The sequence below is a fragment of the Phalangium opilio genome, unplaced genomic scaffold (genome assembly GCF_054372755.1).
Source record: "Phalangium opilio isolate 3A_F unplaced genomic scaffold, DU_Popi_V2 ptg000217l_1, whole genome shotgun sequence".
Lineage (NCBI taxonomy): Eukaryota > Metazoa > Arthropoda > Arachnida > Opiliones > Phalangiidae > Phalangium > Phalangium opilio.
The window spans coordinates 1,715,852-1,735,807 of record NW_028324218.1 but is presented as its reverse complement, the minus strand read 5'-3'; the positions used below and the strand labels follow the sequence as shown (position 1 = coordinate 1,735,807).

General features: G+C 35.4%; 3 protein-coding genes and 1 long non-coding RNA gene across 7 annotated transcripts in view; 2 read left to right on the top strand and 2 right to left on the bottom strand.

Annotated features, from left to right (window-relative positions):
- Window positions 1-195: 195 nt before the first annotated feature.
- On the top strand, window positions 196-670 carry LOC149615519 (uncharacterized). Its single transcript, XR_016376137.1, has 2 exons — window positions 196-276; window positions 363-670. It is a non-coding gene; the product is annotated as an uncharacterized LOC149615519 (long non-coding RNA).
- LOC149615518 (putative RNA-binding protein EEED8.10) lies at window positions 313-6,879 on the bottom strand. The gene is made up of 12 exons (XM_089857670.1): window positions 6,733-6,879; window positions 4,882-5,629; window positions 4,624-4,783; window positions 4,389-4,548; window positions 3,978-4,070; window positions 3,801-3,914; window positions 3,508-3,722; window positions 2,564-2,780; window positions 2,252-2,484; window positions 1,939-2,173; window positions 1,763-1,870; window positions 313-1,220 (listed from the first exon to the last, which is right to left on the bottom strand). Exons 2-12 carry the CDS (start codon window positions 5,526-5,528, stop codon window positions 1,066-1,068), a joined length of 2,337 nt encoding a protein of 778 aa, XP_089713796.1. The 5' UTR covers window positions 5,529-5,629; window positions 6,733-6,879; the 3' UTR covers window positions 313-1,065.
- Window positions 6,880-7,028: 149 nt separating this feature from the next.
- LOC149615517 (tectonic-like complex member MKS1) lies at window positions 7,029-9,866 on the bottom strand. The gene is made up of 15 exons (XM_089856030.1): window positions 9,354-9,866; window positions 9,141-9,290; window positions 8,990-9,075; window positions 8,795-8,920; window positions 8,614-8,729; window positions 8,494-8,539; window positions 8,394-8,430; window positions 8,213-8,312; window positions 8,083-8,145; window positions 7,951-8,021; window positions 7,811-7,883; window positions 7,641-7,748; window positions 7,363-7,579; window positions 7,253-7,300; window positions 7,029-7,183 (listed from the first exon to the last, which is right to left on the bottom strand). Exons 1-15 carry the CDS (start codon window positions 9,618-9,620, stop codon window positions 7,075-7,077), a joined length of 1,617 nt encoding a protein of 538 aa, XP_089712156.1. The 5' UTR covers window positions 9,621-9,866; the 3' UTR covers window positions 7,029-7,074.
- A 4,855-nt stretch (window positions 9,867-14,721) lies between these two features.
- Smr (nuclear receptor corepressor smrter) overlaps window positions 14,722-19,956 on the top strand; it is a 35,458-nt gene continuing 30,223 nt past the window's right edge. For 3 of the 4 annotated variants that reach the window (XM_089857612.1, XM_089857613.1, XM_089857610.1), the window contains exon 1: window positions 18,949-19,919. In XM_089857612.1, the coding sequence (XP_089713738.1) occupies window positions 19,876-19,919 (44 nt within the window). In that variant the 5' untranslated portion in view covers window positions 18,949-19,875. Of the gene's footprint in view, window positions 14,951-18,948; window positions 19,920-19,956 lie in introns of those variants that run through there. The other variant, XM_089857614.1, reaches the window with a different exon arrangement.

Sequence of the window (19,956 nt, the reverse complement as noted above, 5' to 3'; positions counted from 1 at the left end):
CCAAGGCCCGAATATTGCATCACCTGAACATGTAATTCCGATTTATTTTTACAGTAGTGGCAGCAGTAAGCCTTTGTACGTATTATTATCTATGTAAAGTTTGCACAGAGCGCTATTAGACTAAAATACTTTTCTTTTTGCATGACCAACTGCTTGTAAATGAAACCAAGGCCCAAATTCCCAATTATTGCATCACCTGAACAGAAAATCGCCTAATTAATTAATTTAAAACCATCCCCTGCATGAAATTAAATGAACATGTTCTCAAAGAAAAAGGTAAACAAATAAATAAATAAACAAACAAATAAACACTTTATTAAATAAAAGAAATAATTTTATTTTGGTTTCAAAACTTTTTACAGACAATCGTGGTGGGAAAGCAATGCATTAACATTAATTAATAAAAAGTAAGTTAATTAATTAATATTACATTAATTTAAATGCAATTAACATTAATCCCGTTTTCCAAAAAAGAAATAGCTGCTAACTTTACCTTACCTAAGACTAGAATTGTTTATTTTATTTTCTTTTAATCAAAAATGATATGATTTAATTATCAATTAGTTAATTAATAATTAATTAATTAGCAATATTTAATCCTCATTCCAAAAATATCCATTTCCCGATGTTTCATTCAAAAATACAGCCTTCCTCAATGCCTTTTTCCTTTTTTTAAACAAATAACTTCAACCATTGTCTTATTATTGTAAATATTTACAGCAGTTAATTAATCTAAATTAATCGATTAATTAATTAATTTGCAAGCTAAGAAGTTATTATTTTCCCCCATTTTATTGCAAGGAAATTTAATACTTTCCAAGATTGCAAACCATCCTTGGAATCTAACACAATTAACATCTAAAAAAACACCTAAACAAAATTAATTCCAATTAATTTTAATTTTTACAAGTTAAGGGTTTTGTTTCTTTCTTTTAATTTAATGTGTTATTTTTCTGTGTTTAATGCAATTTACAATACAATCTTTCGAAATTAATAATTTAGTTCTTGAAAGTTTTTAATTAGGTTTGATTAATTAGTTATTTAATTACAAATTGTTTGACTCAATCAACTCGGCCACATATCACCAATATATCCTGGATCATCACACGTTAGGAAATATTCGGCGACTTCGTCAGCTACTGGCCAACCTTCTCTGGAACCCCTGTGCTGTTGTTGATCACCTTCTTGATCGTGATCAAGTTCATCAAATGTTGTGGTACCTAAAATAAAATGTTGTTTTTAAATCGCGGGGTTTTGATCAAGGAAACGCCCCGTTTTGGTCAAGGGAGACGCCCCGTTTTGGTCAAGGGAAACGCCCCGTTTTGATCAAGGGAGACGCCCCGTTTTGATCAAGGGAGACGCCCCGTTTTGGTCAAGGGAAACGCCCCGTTTTGTTCAAGGGAAACGCCCCGTTTTGTTCAAGGGAAACGCCCCGTTTTGTTCAAGGGAGACGCCCCGTTTTGATCAAGGGAGACGCCCCGTTTTGATCAAGAGAAACGCCCCGTTTTGGTCAAGGAAAACGCCCCGTTTTGGTCAAGGGAAACGCCCCGTTTTGGTCAAGGGAAACGCCCCGTTTTGATCAAGGGAGACGCCCCGTTTTGATCAAGGGAGACGCCCCGTTTTGATCCAGGGAAACGCCCCGTTTTGATCTATAGAGACGCCCCGTTTTCGTCAAGGGAAACGCCCCGTTTCGGTCAAGGGAAACGCCCCGTTTTAATCGAGGGAAACGCCCCGTTTTGATCAAAATAGACGCAATACTTACCAATAATATCAATGAAATCAGGTCTAAGGGAATCCTGGCAGTAATTAAACCTTGAAATCGTTAGATTATCGTTATCGAGTTGTAATTCTTCCAATTTAACACTTGTTCCTGCCAAAAAAAGAAAATGCAATTAGAGGGAACTTTTTAATTACTTTATAGTTCTTAATTGCTTTTACCTCCAACTATTAATTGCAGTTTACTGGACACGGCTCTATTATTAACGCTTTCGAGGCAAGCTTGAACCGTGTAATTTGTGACTAGAGAACATCCTGAAACGTCTAATTGTTTCAAGGAAGGACAAAGTAACGCTACCGCGATAAATCCTTTATCCCCCAAATTCATACAACCCCTAGCTTGAAGGACTTCTAATTGTCCTTGTCTAGCTAAAGTTGAGATACCGTCATCCGTAATCTAATGATAATTAAGTTAAATTAAATTTAATTAAACTAAGTCAGGGAAAAATTAAAGTTAGAAAATTAATCAATTAACCTTATCAAGATAACTTATAAATAAAGTCCTAAGCCTTGGACATTCGGAAACTGATTTTAAGGATGCGTCTGAAACTCCTCTTCTAAAACAACCGCTAATATTTAGCCACCTTAATTTGCGGCAACCTCTCGCAATTGCGCACATGACGTCATCGTCAACCGCGTCATTTTGTTTTAGAAGCAATTCCTCCATGCTTGAAAGTCGACCAATATGGTGCAAACCAGACGGAGTTACTATTTTAATTATAAATTACGGTAATAATCAGTTAATTAACCAATTATTTATGTTAATTAATTGATAATTATCATTTACACTCTCTGTAACGTCCGCCCAAATGTAATATGGTCAAATTGCGCAGACTCTGACATAGGAGTTCTAATGCTCTGTCAGTTAATTCGTGGCATTCGTTCAAATATAATGCCGTTAATCCGTGACATTTTGTGGCTAGTTTACTGAAACCTTGAGGGCAAAGTTTGGTGCAGTTATTTAAGACCACCGTCTTCAATTTTGGCCTCGCCATGTGAAAACACTGCGTGAAATTTTTAATTAGTTAGTTATTCCAACTCGCAAAGGCTTAGAACGCCGCTGACAAAGGGGCAAAGGCTTAAAAACGGCACGCTGACAAAGGGGTAAAGGCTTACAAACGCCGCTGACAAAGGGGTAAAGGCTTACAAACGCCGCTGACAAAGGGGTAAAGGCTTACAAACGCTGCTGACAAAGGGGCAAAGGCTTAAAATGTCGCTCTAACAAAGGAGGAAAGATTTAAAATGTCGCTCTAACAATGGGGCAAAGGCTTAAAATATCGCTCTAACAATGGGGCAAAGGTTTAAAATGTCGCTCTAACAAAGGAAAACAAAGGCTTAAAAAACTCCTCTGACAAAGGAACAAAGGCTTAAAATGTCGCTCTAACAAAGGGGCAAAGGCTTAAAATGTCGCTCTAACAAAGGAGCAAAGGCTTAAAATGTCGCTGGGACAAAGGGGTAAAGGCTTAAAATGTCGCTCTGACAAAGGGGTAAAGGCTTAAAATGTCGCTCTGACAAAGGGGTAAAGGCTTAAAATGTCGCTCTGACAAAGGGGCAAAGGCTTAAAATGTCGCTCTAACAAAGGAGGAAAGATTTAAAATGTCGCTCTAACAAAGGAACAAAGGCTTAAAAAAACGCCACAACAAAGGGCCCAAGGCTTAAAAACGCCACTGACAAAGGAGCAAAGGCTTAAAACGCAAATGGGGGGGGGGCGCAAAGGCTTAGCCATTATACCTGTCCTGTTAGTCTTAGGCTTCCACTTGCGTCCAAATATTCCAAATCCTTACATAAATGTAACAGCCACCAAAATCCTTTTTCTCCAGCATCAAAACATTTTTGTACAATTATAGTTTTAAGTTTAGGACATTTTTGTGCTAATTGTTGTAAAGATACGTTTGTAACTCTTAATCCAGATAGATTAGCATATTCCAAATTGGGGCACAAATGAGCTGAATTAAAAATTAACATTAAATTAACGCCAAGGAAATCAATTAATTAACAACTAAATCATTAATTAATGAACTAACTTATGATTTCAATAGCTTGAAAATCAAGTGCGTGTAAAGTAATTGAAACATCAATTTTCTTCAAGTTAGGGGCACATTTTTTTAACAAACTTCTAAGGACCATGTTATTAAGAACTGAAATGTGTAAATTAATGTTAAAATTAAGTTTTAACATTAATATTTAACATTTTAACGGACCTGCTTGTCCATTATAAGAGAAACAACTCCAATGTTCTAGAGATTCCTGACTTTGCCATGTTCTTAAAGCCAATATTTGCCACCGTTTACAAACTATAGTTAATTTTTAATTAAAATTATCTTCTATTTAATTAATTAACTCTTTCTACTTAGCGGTCTTATTCCTGATCAGCGCCACCTACCCATAGCGGCGACTTTGAGAACTACTGTAAGCGGCGAGCCAATCAGATGTCGCTAAAATCTGGTGACGTCACTGACTGGCACTCTCGGTGGGGGGGTCTTACCAAAAATGACGTCACCAGATTTTAGCGACATCTGATTGGCTTGCCGCTTACAGTAGTTCTTAAAGTCACCGCTATGGGTAGATGGCGCTGATCAGGAATAAATAAGACCGCTAATTAACTTGCTTACCCCTTTCAATTCTAACCCTGTCAACAAAATTCAAATATGAGAATATATGAAAGATTATGTCATCTTCAAGATCATTTATATTTTGAATGGGATTGCCTTTACGTAAGGTTATAATTGTGGATTGTTTTTCTGGTACTGATTCAAAATCAGGTTCAAAATCCTGGTAGATTAGATTAAAATAAATCTATTTTAGGGGTTTGTTTATTAACATTTTGGGGTTAATATTGTTATTAACCTGAGGACTCAGGTCTTTAACATCTTTCTTTAATTTGGAAGTACGTTTCTCTTCAGCGGGAAAAACTCTTAAAGTTCTCCCATCAAGTTCTAAAGAACCAACCGGGGCATTTAGAGCTTTAATAACCGATTCGTGTTTTGCGAATGTAACGAAACCATATCTATAATTTAATTAATTAATTAATTATTTCCCTCGTTAATTAGGAAGGCGTTTTTGATTTTTATAGGTTTTAACGGAGTTAATTAATTAATTAATTACCCCTTAGACCATCTCTTGAAATGATCCTGGACAACTTCAGCGTATATAACTTTACCAAATTGTCCAAAATATTCTTTCATTTGGTTTTTGGTTACCCTATAACTTATATTCCCAACAAAAAGCCGCCTTTTAAGGATTCTACCCTCCGAAATATCGTTAATTTGGTCTCCTAAACCCCCTTTTTCCGTTTCTTCCTCGTCACTAGATTTTGTTAATTCTTTAAGTTCATCTTCAGGGCTAGGACTTGTTAATTCCTCATTATCTAATTCGCTTGCGGCGTTATCATTAGCGGGGGATGAACTAGTTGACGGTAAATCTAAAGAATTGAATCCCATATCGGGGATCGAGCCCCGGGGTTCGAACATTCTACATTTTCTAGGGGATGGTGTTTTACATAAACGGTCGCGTAGTATTTGTTCACTAAAATAATGATTATTATCCCAAAGAGGGGTTGAAACTGGGGTAGCTGGTAAACTAGAACGGTAGACGGCTCCCGGTGGATTGCCATCGGGTAAACAGACTGCGTTTAGGCCCATAAAACCTTCAGTGTGTAATTTATGTAAATGGCGGAATCTTCTCCCAAATACTGGGTTCGCCATCATCCAAAAGCCGGTCATTCTGCGGCGCCATTGTTGACCAACATCCATCGCGGATGGGCTTACTGGGGCACCCCCAGTTGCTATAGTGTTTAAATTCGCCGTTGATATTTATTATCACCAACACCTTGTGTATAGAAATTTATGCAAACCTAAATTAAAAATTAGGCCTATTTAGGTAATAATTAGACCAAAAAACGTCAAAATAATAAGTGGATATTCATAAAAAAACAGCAAAATAAAATTTAACCTCTAAATTATTGATCTACATTATCAAAAATAGGAGTATAAACATAGCCAAGGCTTAATAAAAAAATCTAAGACTTCGCGATTTTCTTATTTTTTACTTGAAAATAGACCAAAACCATTAAAAATTAGGCCTATTTAGGTAATAATTAGACCAAATAAACAGTGCACGGTCATAAAAATACAGGAAAATAAAGTTTAACCTCTAAATTATTGATCTACATTATCAAAAATAGGAGTATAAACATAGCCAAGGCTTAATAAAAAAATTAAAAACTTGGCGTTTTTCTTATTTTTTATTTTAAAATAGACCAAAAACGTACCGGGGTAGGATTTCGGTATGAGTGAATAAGGTCAAAAATCATTTTAGAGCAAAATCAAGCACACCATTCGATAGAGCGTAAAATTTAGATCTAAAATAACCCCCGCTTTTTTCAAATTTCCAAAAAAAAAACCAAAAAAAATTTTTTGCAGTATAGGTGAACAAGTTCAAAAACAGTGTGGAAAACATCAGAGGGCCAATAATTTGCCACCTTTTCCAACCTAACCTAACCTAACCTAACCAAACCTAACCTAACCAAACCAAACCTAACCTAACCAAACCTAACCTAACCTAACCAAACCTAACCTAACCTAACCTAACCTAACCTAACCAAACCTAACCTAACCAAACCTAACCTAACCTAACCTAACCTAACCAAACCTAACCTAACCTAACCAAACCTAACCTAACCTAATCTAATCTAACCTAACCTAATCTAATCTAACCTAACCAAACCTATTCGGCCTCTTAAGTGAAAATGAGCCCTAACGTTAAACATCAATATTTTGGAAAAGGTGGCAATTCTTATGGGGGATAAGACTTTTTTTTTTTTTTTTTTTTTTGGAAATTTGAAAAAAAGCGGCGGCCATTTTAGATCTAAATTTTACGCTCTATCGAATGGTGTGCTTGATTTTGCTCTAAAGTGATTTTTGACCTTATTCACTCATACCGAAATTGTACCCGTACCGGATTTTGTTTAAGTTAGTATCGGACGATGCTTTACACAACTACATTACAATGTAAACATTGTGATCTAACTAAAATACTAATTAATTACTTAAAATATTTGGCCTACTAATTTAACGCTTTCAGCCAGGTGGTGGTGGTAGTACGATCACCTGGTTTTTTTTAACCAATCAGAAAAGAGGTGATGTGACGGTCCCAAGTAGGCCTACCAGATGGCGACTGTAGTCCTATGGGCCTATAGATTTCCCGCGTTTTCCCAATTACCGCCAAGTGTGTGGGCAAAAACAGTTTTCGATGCTTTTATGCAAATTTTAATGAAGTTTTTTTTACAAAAATAAGTAATTAAGTTTTAGACGGCGAATATAGTTTGTTTCTTGCCGATAACATCTTGTGTCTAGCGCGTTGAAAGGCCATTAAAACGGATTGAATGGAGTTTCTGGAATTGGATAATCTGAAAAGGTCAAGAGGTTAGCGACATAGTTTTCCTAAGCCTTGGTTGTTGATTTACGGTTTAACTCACTCCAATTTACTTAGCAGATCTTTCTTTTCATTTATAATCAAAAATGACCTATATTTTAAAGAAATTAGACCGTTATTTAATAGACTTAGTTAAAATCAAAGAAAACTTACTGTGATTGATGTAAAATATTTAACTTAACCATCAAATCCCCGCTGGTTTCTGTTGCGAAACCCAAACGACTTATTAGACCATCTTGATGACCATTGGGCACTCTTACGTAGCTTATATCCTCCAACTCGTTCATATTACCAATGAAATGATTGCGTAATTGGGCAGTTGGGGAAGGGTTAATTGGTTTCCAAGTTGATAGGTTAATTTTATAACAACCTTAATTAAGATTTGAAGGTAATTAAGTTGGTGTTCGCATTTGTGAATTTAAAAAGCTTACCAGGTTCATGAGGTATTTCAATAAATCCATAACCCTCAGTCCGAACGCAATTCCATGAATCTTTTGAGGCAATTTCGAACAAAATAATTGGCCATTTAAATAGATTATCTGAAAATTGATGAATTATAATTTTAATTCAGTTAATTATAATTGAAATTAAATTTAAAAACCTTCAGAGTTGAAGTTGTTTATGGTTAATTCAAACTCCCCTTCTATTGGGAGTGAAAAATTTGACGTGTAGATCTAAAAATCACTCATTAATACGCATTAATTTTAATTTAATTGACATTAATATTTAATTTAATTTCACTTTATTTCTTATTGTCGGTTTGGAAACTTGCGTCATACCACTTAACCAACCGGTATCCGATACAGACCAACCTATAATTAAATTTAAGTGTTATAATTAGTTTTAATTTTAATGTTTATTTTAATTACTTACCATTTGGTAGATCGATATTGTAAATGACGTAGAGGTTTTTGTTACCAAAATTAGTGGCTTCAACTATATATATAGTAATTAATTAATTAAGTTTAATTTTAATTTAATTGAGATTATAAATCAAATATACCAATTTCTCCCATTAAATAAACTTTAAAAATTCCGTGATTCGGAACTTCAAACTGACTTCCAACACAGCTTTTTAGGTATCGCGAATGTTTTAAACAAATCTGTAGTTAATTAAATTAATTAATGTCAATTAAGTTAAATTCTTAGACGCAACACTGAAAAAAAATAATAATTAAAAATACTTCTAAATATTTTTGATTTTCCAAATCCTTCTCAGCTCTGAAAAATATAATTATATTTAAGTTAAAATAATTGAATTAGCTTAAATATAATTAAAATTACTTGGGTATTTGTTCAGAAACATTTTCAATCCGATATTCAAACGTTTCTATAATAGTAATATTAACAATAATACTAATAAATAATTAAATATCTTATATTAATCTTAATTAACTTAAGTACCAAATTTTTTATTTTGCAAAATATATGGTTTTCCTTTAGGATTGAAATCAGGTGTTATTATTAAATTTCCCTTTTCATCAGAATGCAAAATAGAAATTAATATATCCTCAGAAAACCTATTATTTTTAATTATATTTAATCTCTAATTAATGCTTAATTAAAATTAACTATAATTACTAACTCTTCCGGATCCAAATCAGCCATTACAAACATCACTTGATGTTTTGAACCATTTTCCAAACACCCTTTGCATTGAGGGAATTTTAAATCTTTGGGGAATATTGGCTTTGATTTTAAATCAGATTGTCTAAATTAAAATTTAAAATTTAATAAATTTTTCTATCGGAATTTTTTAATTTTTAAACATTTTGATAACCTTGGTTTAATTGACTTTTTTCTATTTCTAATTTCCCCTGAACTCGAAGAACTTTCTTTAATAATTGATTCGGGGTCTTCGTAATTCTAAAAATTAGTTTAATTTTAGCTAAATTTTAGTTTAATTAGGGTTTAATTGTAATTAAACTAACTTTACAATACGCCGTTTTAAAATCAACATCGGTATATGTGTATATATAATTTGTAACTTCACTAGCGTCCAAATTAGACACTAAATCGTGGTATTTATGGTCTAAAAATGTTACGCAATGTCTGTCATCTTTATAAAACTTTATTTCATTCTGCGTACATTAATTAAAATTAAATATTTAGCGTTGAATTTTCTGTATTATTATTATTATTACATGGCTAAATATTTTCTTTTGCCATTGTAACAGACAGCTTTCAACACCAATTTCATTAGCTTCTTTTAACATTAAAGCCATTTCTAAAGCAGCCTCCTCAATATTTGCCTCATCTCCCAATTTTAGGTTTGTATTTGCGCTTTTTTTAATTGTTATTCTTGAATTATGCGTTATTTTAATTAATTTAATAGGTAGTGTGAAATTAATAGGATAGGTGCAAGGATTATGTGCAAAATTAATAGGTGTTATAATGTGCTTTATTTCCATTTCAACAAACAAATACACAATTTCCTACCTTATTTTAAAATTTTGGTAAGATTTTACTTTACCTACCTAACCCAACCAACACTTGATTCTGACTAATTAGGCCACGGGGAGTTCGGAAAAAATAGTGAAAAAATTCTTAACCCGCCGCAAGTTGGTCAAAAAAATTTTTGAAAATTTGAAAATTGCATGTACTTACCGCCATTAAGACCGCTACGCGCCTAAACGCATTCTGCCCTCGATCTTGAAAAACTACCCGGGGGGGGGGGGTAAATATAATAATAAGGACTCGCGACGGAAATCAAGGAGCACATACTGCGGAAATATAGCTATGAAATTTTAAACACCCACTGAAACATTTAGAATTCTCATACCAGGATAGAAAAATATTTGAAGCGAGCTCCAATTTTAAAAATAAACAACGATATTTTGCTAAATTGCGTAGATTATTTCGGAAGTAAATAAAGATAAACAATAATATTTTGGAAAAGGTGTAACATTATTTGGGAAGTAAATGAAGATAAACCACAATATTTTGGAAAAGGCGTAACATTATTTGGGAAATAAATGAAGATAAACAACAATATTTTGGAAAAGGCGTAACATTATTTGGGAAATAAATGAAGATAAACAACAATATTTTGGAAAAGGCGTAACATTATTTGGGAAGTAAATGAAGATAAACCACAATATTTTGGAAAAGGCGTAACATTATTTGGGATGATAAACAACATATTTTGGAAAGGCGGTCACTTATTTGGAAAATTATATAATATTTGCTTAAAATGTGGCACTTAGCGTTACCCGAGAAACACCACATGGAGGTGGCCACACGTCGTTTCTCATGGGGAGTTTTGTTTAGGCAGGTCCCCTTGCCTACTGCCGTATATATTTACTGAAATTCCACCAAATCTCGTGAAAATCGGTAAATAATAAATTAATTAAGATGACTCAATTCGAGAACCTAAATATCTAGTAGCCCCATCCAAATATTTTATAAGTCCTGAATGAATATCATATGAATAATATCTACCCTGATTTTCCGGTTTTTTCATGTAAATGAAAAGATCTGCAACCTTACGTTCGTCCTGCCTTGAACAATCTTTCCAACGAATGATTCGCCAAAAATTGTATTCCGATATTCCATTCAATATGCAGAATGCTACAACTTGCATTCTTTTTACGTATGTGCATTTTACTGGAGTGGCCGAGTGGACGCTCCATGAGCAGCCTAAGTTTGGGTTGGTGCGTAATATAGTGCTGCCATCTGTGTACTAAAATTTGTACTAAAATATTTCAAAGTTTCTTTGAATATTTTTAAATTATTTTCACCATAGAAGGCGCTATAGTCGTACGCACCAACCTTAACATGTAGCGCCTCTGGTGGATTCTGTGCTACACATCGGTACAACATACGCGTGTTGTAGGCATTGTATCGGCCACTCCAGTAACACCTTTCTTTCTCTATGGTGCATTCGTCAAAAAAAGCACACACAATATGTTCAGGAACGCTGCTAAAATCAGATACATCCTTTCCATTTAGCAACCTTCGCATCGCTGCAACGCGATTGCTTTTGAAAGCCATAATTATCAACTTTATCTCAAATAATTTTTATTTTTACAAACCGTTAATCCTTTTCAATAAATGGTTTGAAAAAAAAAGATCTAAATCTACCTTTTATTGTGGGCAGAAGCAGGTTCGGTTAGGTTTTTGGTTCGGATAGCTTAGGATTTCACTTCACGTGGAGAAAATGAATTTTTGTTCTAGATTTAAAACATCCAAACCCACCGCCGGCACAATGGTTGTCATGGTAACGTGGCAACCTTCTTCTTTGCCATGGCAACGGTTCGCGCATGCGCGAACCGTTTTTAAGTAACAGGTGACCTTTTAAGACAATTCTTTATTACTCATCAGACGCGTTTGAGCGAGCTAAGCGAGAGGTTTAATAAAACTCAATTTTGTGGCATTATTTTGTTGGGAAGAGATATTTTTGTTGGGAAGAGATATTTTTGTTGGGAAGAGATATTTTTGGTGGGAAGAGACATTTCTGGTGGGAAGAAACACATTTTTGGTGGGAAGCATTTGGTTTTGTGGCTGGCCTATTTTCAAAAATGGAAAATCCAACTTTTGAAAACCCTAATTTTGAAACTGCGGAACAGTTTTTCCACAGTATTTCGTTAAAAAATTGGGGTGGATTTTTTCCATGTATGAACGAAGAGTTAAGGGCCAAATCTGAAAGGGACGCTAAAACTCTGGTGATTTCATTGGACTTGGTTCCAAGCGTTACTTCTTTCAATGAAAGAAAGATCGCTTGTACTTGCGGAAATAAATCCGACGATGGAATTATCGATGGATTTCTTGTGGGGGTGTTTAACAACCAAAGTCGGTTTGGATACGTAATCCGATGTTCCACTGGGCAATCTCGAGCCAACAAGCGAAAGGCTTTAAGGGCATTGAAGAAAAAGGTTCCCGATCATTTGGTTTCCGAGTGTGTGAAGGCTTTCGTCCCCTCCAAAAACACATGGTTTTATAATCAAAATTTGTCGGTTACCGACAATCTTTTCCTCGTTTTCCTTTGGGTTTGTAAAATGAGCGTCACTGACGCTACAACCCATAGTGAATGTTCCTCACGAACAGTTGTGGATTATTTTTCCATGTGTCGTGAGGTAACGGAGATTGTCATTTCTAATAGGGCCGACAAAGTTCAGATTGGAGGACCAGGACTGTTTGTGGAGGTGGACGAAACCTACCTTCATACTCGCAAATACAACCGAGGGGCGGAGTTAGCCGGGGAAACCATTTGTATCTTTGGAATTTATTGCCGGGATACAAAAGATGGTCTATTTTTGAAAGTGAAAAATAAGTCCCGTGCTGTTCTGTGGACGCAAATGGCAAAATATATAGCCCCTGGGTCCATCATCGTGTCTGACGGAGCCCCTATGTACATGAATTGTACGTTAATGGGCTTTCGGGAGCACCTTACCGTGCTTCATAAGTACGAGTTTGTCAACTCGGAAGATTCTCGCGCCCATACGAACAACATCGAGAACCGAAATAGACACGTGAAGGATGCCATTAAGTCCCACAGAACAGACAGGTCATTAAGTAGCTATATGGCTTCTTATTGGTACCGATGCCTATTTTTCAAGGACCAGGATGGAAACTGGCTTCCTCCTGGAACCAATTTTGCTCGGTTCTTGGAAGACGTAAAGGCTTGCTACCCTGGACCGGGCAAAAAAGGCCTTGAATTAATTGAAATCGGGGTCTCGGAGGAAGAGCTGGCTACTCTCGATCCCGAGACAGAACCAGCATTTTTAATTGCTGGCCAAAACGAAGAAAACACTGCCGAATTCACTGACGAATAAGGCAACGTTTTCTTAGTTTTTGGCAGTAGGCAAGGGGCCTGCCTTATCAAAACTCCCCGGTTGGATTATAGCGGCAGTAGGCAAGGGGCCTGCCTTATAAAAACTCCCGGTTGGATTATAGCGGCAGTAGGCAAGGGGCCTGCCTTATCAAAACTCCCGGTTGGATTATAGCGGCAGTAGGCAAGGGGCCTGCCTTATCAAAACTCCCGGTTGGATTGTAGCGGCAGTAGGCAAGGGGGCCTGCCTTATCAAAACTCCTCATGAGAAACGACGTGTGGCCACCTCCAAGTGGTGTTTCTCGGGTAACGCTAAGTGCCACACTTTACTGCATAGCCATCGGTATAAACAGTTTTGCAGTTAGTAGTGTATAATTTTTAACATACACTTTCTTCCAACATATTGAAGCCTTTTTAAAATATTGTTGATCACCACCATTTGCTTCCCAATAATTGGCCGCCTTTTCAAAAATATTGCTAATTATCTTCATTTACTTAACAAACAATATTATGCCTTTTCCAAAATATTGTGCTTTACCTTCATTTACTTCCCAAATAATGTTACGCCTTTTCCAAAATATTATTGTTTATCTTCATTTACTTCCCAAATAATGTTACGCCTTTTCCAAAATATTATTGTTTATCTATATTTACTTCCCAAATAATATTACGCCTTTTCCAAAATATTGCGGTTTATCTTCATTTACTTCCCAAATAATGTTACGTCTTTTCCAAAATATCATTCTATGCCTTCATTTATTTTCCCAAAAAATATTATGCCTTTTCCAAAATATTGTGGTTTATCTTCATTTATTTCCCAAATAATGTTACGCCTTTTCCAAAATATTGTGGTTTATCTTCATTTACTTCCCAAATAATGTTACACCTTTTCCAAAATATTATTGTTTATCTTTATTTACTTCCCAAATAATGTTACACCTTTTCCAAAATATTATTGTTTATCTTTATTTACTTCCGAAATAATCTACGCAATTTAGCAAAATATCGTTGTTTATTTTTAAAATTGGAGCTCGCTTCAAATATTTTTCTATCCTGGTATGAGAATTCTAAATGTTTCAGTGGGTGTTTAAAATTTCATAGCTATATTTCCGCAGTATGTGCTCCTTGATTTCCGTCGCGAGTTCTTATTATTACCCCCCCGGGTAGTTTTTCAAGATCGAGGGCAGAATGCGTTTAGGCGCGTAGCGGTCTTAATGGCGGTAAGTACTTGCAATTTTCAAATTTTCAAAAAATTTTTTCACCAACTTGCGGCGGGTTTAGAATTTTTTCACTATTTTTTTCGAACTCCCCGTGGCCTAATTAGTCAGAATCAAGTGTTGGTTGGGTTAGGTAGGTAAAGTAAAATCCTACCAAAATTTTTAATATTATCTGTATATTTATAACAACCATAAACGCAATTTTCAATTTGAAAATTCATATTAACGTATGTTTTTCGATAAACGTCTAAAAACAACAAAGGTTAGGCCTATAATGCCGCTTGGTTTAAGGCAGTCTAGCTGAGTCCTACGCAAAAATACTACTATGCATAGAAAAAAAAATAAATAGGCTTAACGCCGGAAGTTAGAGTCCTGCTGGGCTGTTCGTTACGTCATCTCGAGTTTCGTGTCCAATCTCGCGTTTTGATTGGCTGACGTGGTTGCATAGAGGGTGATTGGATCGTTTCCTCCCCCCCCCCGTAGTTCTCGCGCTACCCCGCTTTGCCTTTGGAAGCCCTTGCTCTAGCGAGTTTGAAATCGTTTAGAATTTTAGGGCCTAAAAAATTACAAGTTTTTCGGGTAACCCACCGTGTTTAGGCTTAGTTAATTCGTTTCTAAATCCGTCGCGTCTGTGTGTTTTAATTGATTAAATTAATCGCGTTTGTGATCAAATTCAAGATGTACGAGATTACGTAACGCGAGGCTTAATTCGTTCTCGAATTTGGATGAAAATGTCCAGTAAAGCGACGGATCGGTGAGTTTTCTTAAGCCTTTGTATAGTTACAATTATAACCGAGGCTTAATGACAAAAACGCTAGCTCAGAAATGGAAGGCAGGCGTAAGGGGAAAAAAGAAAGCTCTTCCATTTTACAATAATTACCATGCAGGTTTAATTACAATTAAATCGTAATTAAAATAATTTTATTTATTGGGGTATGGCTTAAGGGTCTAGCAGTAACAAATAGTGAATCCATAACCATTTATCTCTTTGTAAAACCGCATTAAATGCGTAATTAATTGCCATTAGGCTTAGCAGTATACTTAAATAAGTTATGTTCAAATATTGATAGATAATAACTGTTTATCTTGTCGTCTGAGTACATTTTTTTTAAAGACGATATTATGATATCAAAAGTCTTTCCACGATAACAGAAGAGATCTGTTTCAAAAATCAACTGTTAATCAATTAGAGTAGGAGTGTAGGCTGCAGGAAATAAGGCTAATTATTCAAATCTAGGAATAATAGGCGTTGTAATTAATTAAAATTGGCATAGGTTTGAGCGATTAAAATTTCCAATGACCTTGAGAAGTTGAGACCAAATCGAATTTTTGTTTTAAAACTTTCCTTAATCAGTTTCATATTCATATTTCGACCATATTTTTTTATTGTGTGATATTCAAGGTCATTGCCAATATATTTTATATATTATTATATATAAATGTAAAGACTCCCGAGTCTTACTTGCAATTTTTGTCAACTCAATTGTAAGGATGTAATTTCTTTTTTCGTTTGTGTGTGTGTAAATGGACTCTTCCATAAACCACCCCTATTTTTGAGGTAACCCTTAGAGATGGATACGATCTGGTTTCCATGGTGACGCGGTTGGCTTCCCGCCTTATCCCCCTCCCGCCAAAGTTTCTATTTAATGTCCCGCCCTTAGGGTTTTTGTTAAGCCTTGGTCTTCTATGGACACATCCGGTTTGAAGAGAGAGAGAAAATCACCCCTAGTTCTTCTTGGTTCGTTTTTTTTGTGGATAAAGAAAATTGTAGATAAGAAAAATATTCAGGCACGTGGTGTATAACTAACTACCCAATTATAATTTCGTTTTGCAATAATATCTATAGTTAAAAATGACTGTTTATCTTTATTTGTAATTATGCTAATACTGATGTAGGATTTAACAGTATTGCTCTGGATTACCTTTAGTAATCTAAATTTTAGTGTTAGGTATTCCGCTAGCTATTTATTTACCCCTTGACCTCTCAATATCAATCAGTTCAGTTCGGTTCAAGAAGGTAACAAAACTGAAGTTAAGACGTTATTGCACTAAATCCCGGTATAATCCATGGTATTATAAAAAGGGCGTTAAGCCTAAACAGTGTATCATTTTTTTACGGGGATAAGAAACACACTTAAGATAATCCTACATCCAGTTCCGAGGCGTGGTCGAATAGTTTTCAGACAAAGAGTGTTGATACCGTTTACACCAGGAGGCCAAGCTATTTGGTAATACTGGGCTTTGTCAACCACTACCCTGGTATCCTGGCGTAAATGGTATCAATACTCCTTGTATGAAAACTATGTATTCATATAAAAAAATCTTAAACGTAATTTGCCCTTTTCTTTTCTTGGAGAAGTTAGCTTAAGCCTTGGTTAGTCTAGACATGCGCGGTAGGGACAAAGTTCATTTTCTGGGCCAGAGAAAGGCTCAGAACGTCGACACGACACTGCAGAGTGCAAGAAGGCCCCCCCCCTTTTGACAACCAATTCATAATTTGTGTTTATATTTATTGAAATATTTGTTAATGGTAGGCACTATCTATAGCTGAAACTTCAAGTTATGAACTTTTAACGTCTATACACCTTGCTTAGGGAAAAATGCTTTACCAGCTGTTGACGTTTTTAGGCACAGCTGGGAATTATGTCTAAAAAAGGTTCCCTTAGTTTTAGTTTTAGGTCATATGGATTTTGTTACACCCTTAGAGAGAGGGGGTATTGTTAACTTTGGCAGCTAGTGCTTTAAATATTACCCCTTATCGATTCCCCGTAGAATTTGGAAGTGGTTATCCCCTCTGTTTTCCTTATTTTTTTTTTTTTTTTTTTTTGTTAGGAAACCTTTTCCGCTTCCTGTTTTTAGGCCTATTTTTCAAACTTGCCAATAAATCGATAATTCCAGGTTGGAATTCTTTTATTTACCTTTCTGTTGGAGATATTTTTGTAGTGTTTTTGTTGCTGTATTTGGCGATACCTATTTAAATATTTATATTTAATTAAATTTAAAGTTAATTAATTTACAAGGCGCTTTGAAGTTCCATTATAGTTTATTTTCCTTTATAAATTAAATGGGGTTTTAGTTCCGGTTTTAAAGAATTAATAAATAAATAAATAAATAAACAAGACATATTCCCCTTTTAACAAACAAATGAACTCTCCTACAATGATTTTCTAAATTTAAGAAAGAAGAAAATTCAAAATTGTTTAAACTGGTTTTGCAACTTTAAAAAGATAATTTTAAACTACAGTTATGTAAACGATAAATTAAATTTACCGCCTTTTCTGTTTTTTTTTTCTGGAAAAGTGTGGGGGTTTATAATATATAAATAGACGAAATTAGGCCCGAGTTAGGCTTAGCTTTTTATTTTTTTTTTTTTTGGAAAGAGTTTGGTTGCTAATGGACGTAATATTGTTAACTTTACTACTAAGTTATGTATTTCTGTAAGAAAGAAGGTCCTAATTCCTAAAGCCGGTCTTTTTTTGTGGCGGTATTTTGACCTTGGACCAAACAAGTAACAAAGAATGAAAGAAAAATGTATGAATTCTTTATATTTTTTTTTATTTTATTTTCATCTCTCAAGAAATTTAACCTCCTTTTTTATTTTGTCCAATTTTTTTAAAACTAGCTTCCGCCCTATGTATATAGTTTAATCGTCCAAGCCTAATGTGTCAAAGTTAGGCCTAAATTTTAAAGCTACAATACAACCTTGTCCTTTCAATCCAAAACTACCTACAAACATTTAAATTTGAATAAATTGTAGTTATTATTTTTAATAATGAGTTTTCTAATATTTATCCGTGACTTGTCATAGTTTACATTATAATTTTTATTATAGATTGTTTGTGTTGGGGAAAACCCGTTAGGCTTAGCGATGTATTTAGGGTTAACGACGGAGTGACGGGCCTTGGTCTTGTGTTTAATGATTATGCTGAAGGTTGTTTTGAGATTTAGTTTGATTGTTTTTGGGCCTAATTTGGTTCCTTTTTTATTCCATAAACATATACCGAGGCTTAAATTTAGGCCTTTGCTTATCTTAATCCAGATTAGCTGATGAAAACCTTGGTGTTTCTCTCACTCACCCTCTCGATGTATTTTTATAAAGATAATCTTTAACAAAACAAAAATAACGCGTAACTTCCGATATTTGGAATGGAGTGCCCCGTAACCTCATCTCCCCCTACGGTGTAAAATCGACTCTGCCAAAAATGCGCTCCTCCTCCGAGTTCCTACCTCCTTTCCTACTCCCGTCGTCTATTTTCAGACATTTTATCGTTAAGGCTAAGCCTCGGTCTTGGGTATGGAACACCCGACACGAGGCCGTCAGCGGGCCAGTTCTAAAGGAATGGGGAAAACGGGTTGGGGGGTAAAAATCGTGATAACCCCCTTCCCCCCCATCCGACTCTGACCTTCATATCGGGCGCAAAACTGTTCCAATCCCCCCTTTTTCCCATGCAATGAGATCTTCCAAACCTGCCTGTCATGTCTAGTAGTGCCATTTTTCGATTCTTCCCCTAGTTTTCTTTTTTTTTTTTATTATTTTACTTTTTATTTCTAGCCCTCTTTATTCTTTCCCGCCCTTTATGGAGGAAATTTTGCGCGCCCTCCAGGGTTATTTGCAGCCCCGTTTTCCTCTACTGACGTTTTAGCTCCCCTCTCATTGGGTTAAATTTCTCCCCCACCCCCTTTTCCCCCGTTCTAGGCTTTTCACGCGCGTACAAGTTTCCTAGCGCGCGGCTTTGTAATCACCCGGCTAGTTCATTGACTCACTCAGAACCTAGTAGAAATTTTTGAGGGAAGGTAGGCTTCGTTAAGCCTTGGCAGGTTGGCCACGGGAATATATACGGTTTGCGCGTGTATTATTGTGTGTGTTAGTGTGTGTGATACCGCCGCCGTTGTGAATTTGGCTTCTTTTTTTTTTCTTCATACACTACGCTAAGCCTTGGCCTAGTAATATACGGAAACCGTAGGAAATAGCAGCGGAATTTTCGCGGTCGGTAAAAATGATCTTCATGGTTTTAGCTTAGTTACTAGGCGGAATTAATATTGACCGAGGCTTAACCGAAGTTCCCTTGTTTTTACGTAAGGTGGCGCTGTGATTATAATGAAAAAAAGACAACAAATCAACAGGAAATACAACAACACCTGTTTAGGCTTCTTTTTCGTGTGTTTACTAGACAAATATGACAGGTACAATTTTTTAAAAGTTAGGCCTAACTATGGCTACTAGTTTTAAATTAAACAATCGTAGCTAATTGGTTTTTAACTCATGATTTTACGCGAAAATGCCGCGTAATTATCGGAATTATCACGCTTTGTTGGATTAAAATATGAATAGAGTCGTCGTGCGGTTTAGAAGTTTTACTTTTTTGCAAAATTCCATATACTAAGCCTAACCGTACGTTTAATGGCGGTCTAGTATAGCATCTAGTGAAACCAGTTATCCGTAAAAGAAAGAAAATACACGTTTTGCCTCGTAGCTAAAACGGCTGTGATCTTAAAAGACATTTAAATATTTTACAGCCTACGGCTAGTATTTTTTTTTACGTCGGTATCTCTTCGCCAAGATCCTTTCCTGCTTCTTCTCCCTAGAATTTTACCTAGGCCTTGGTGGTGTTTTTTTATATATGTATCTCCTCAATATCGCCTCAATTTTATGCTACGGATTAATTATTTTAAAACAACATGAGCAACGTTAAAACGCTCGGAATACAATCGGCCAGAATTATGTAAGATATTTTTGCCAATTATTTGGGTTGTTATTTG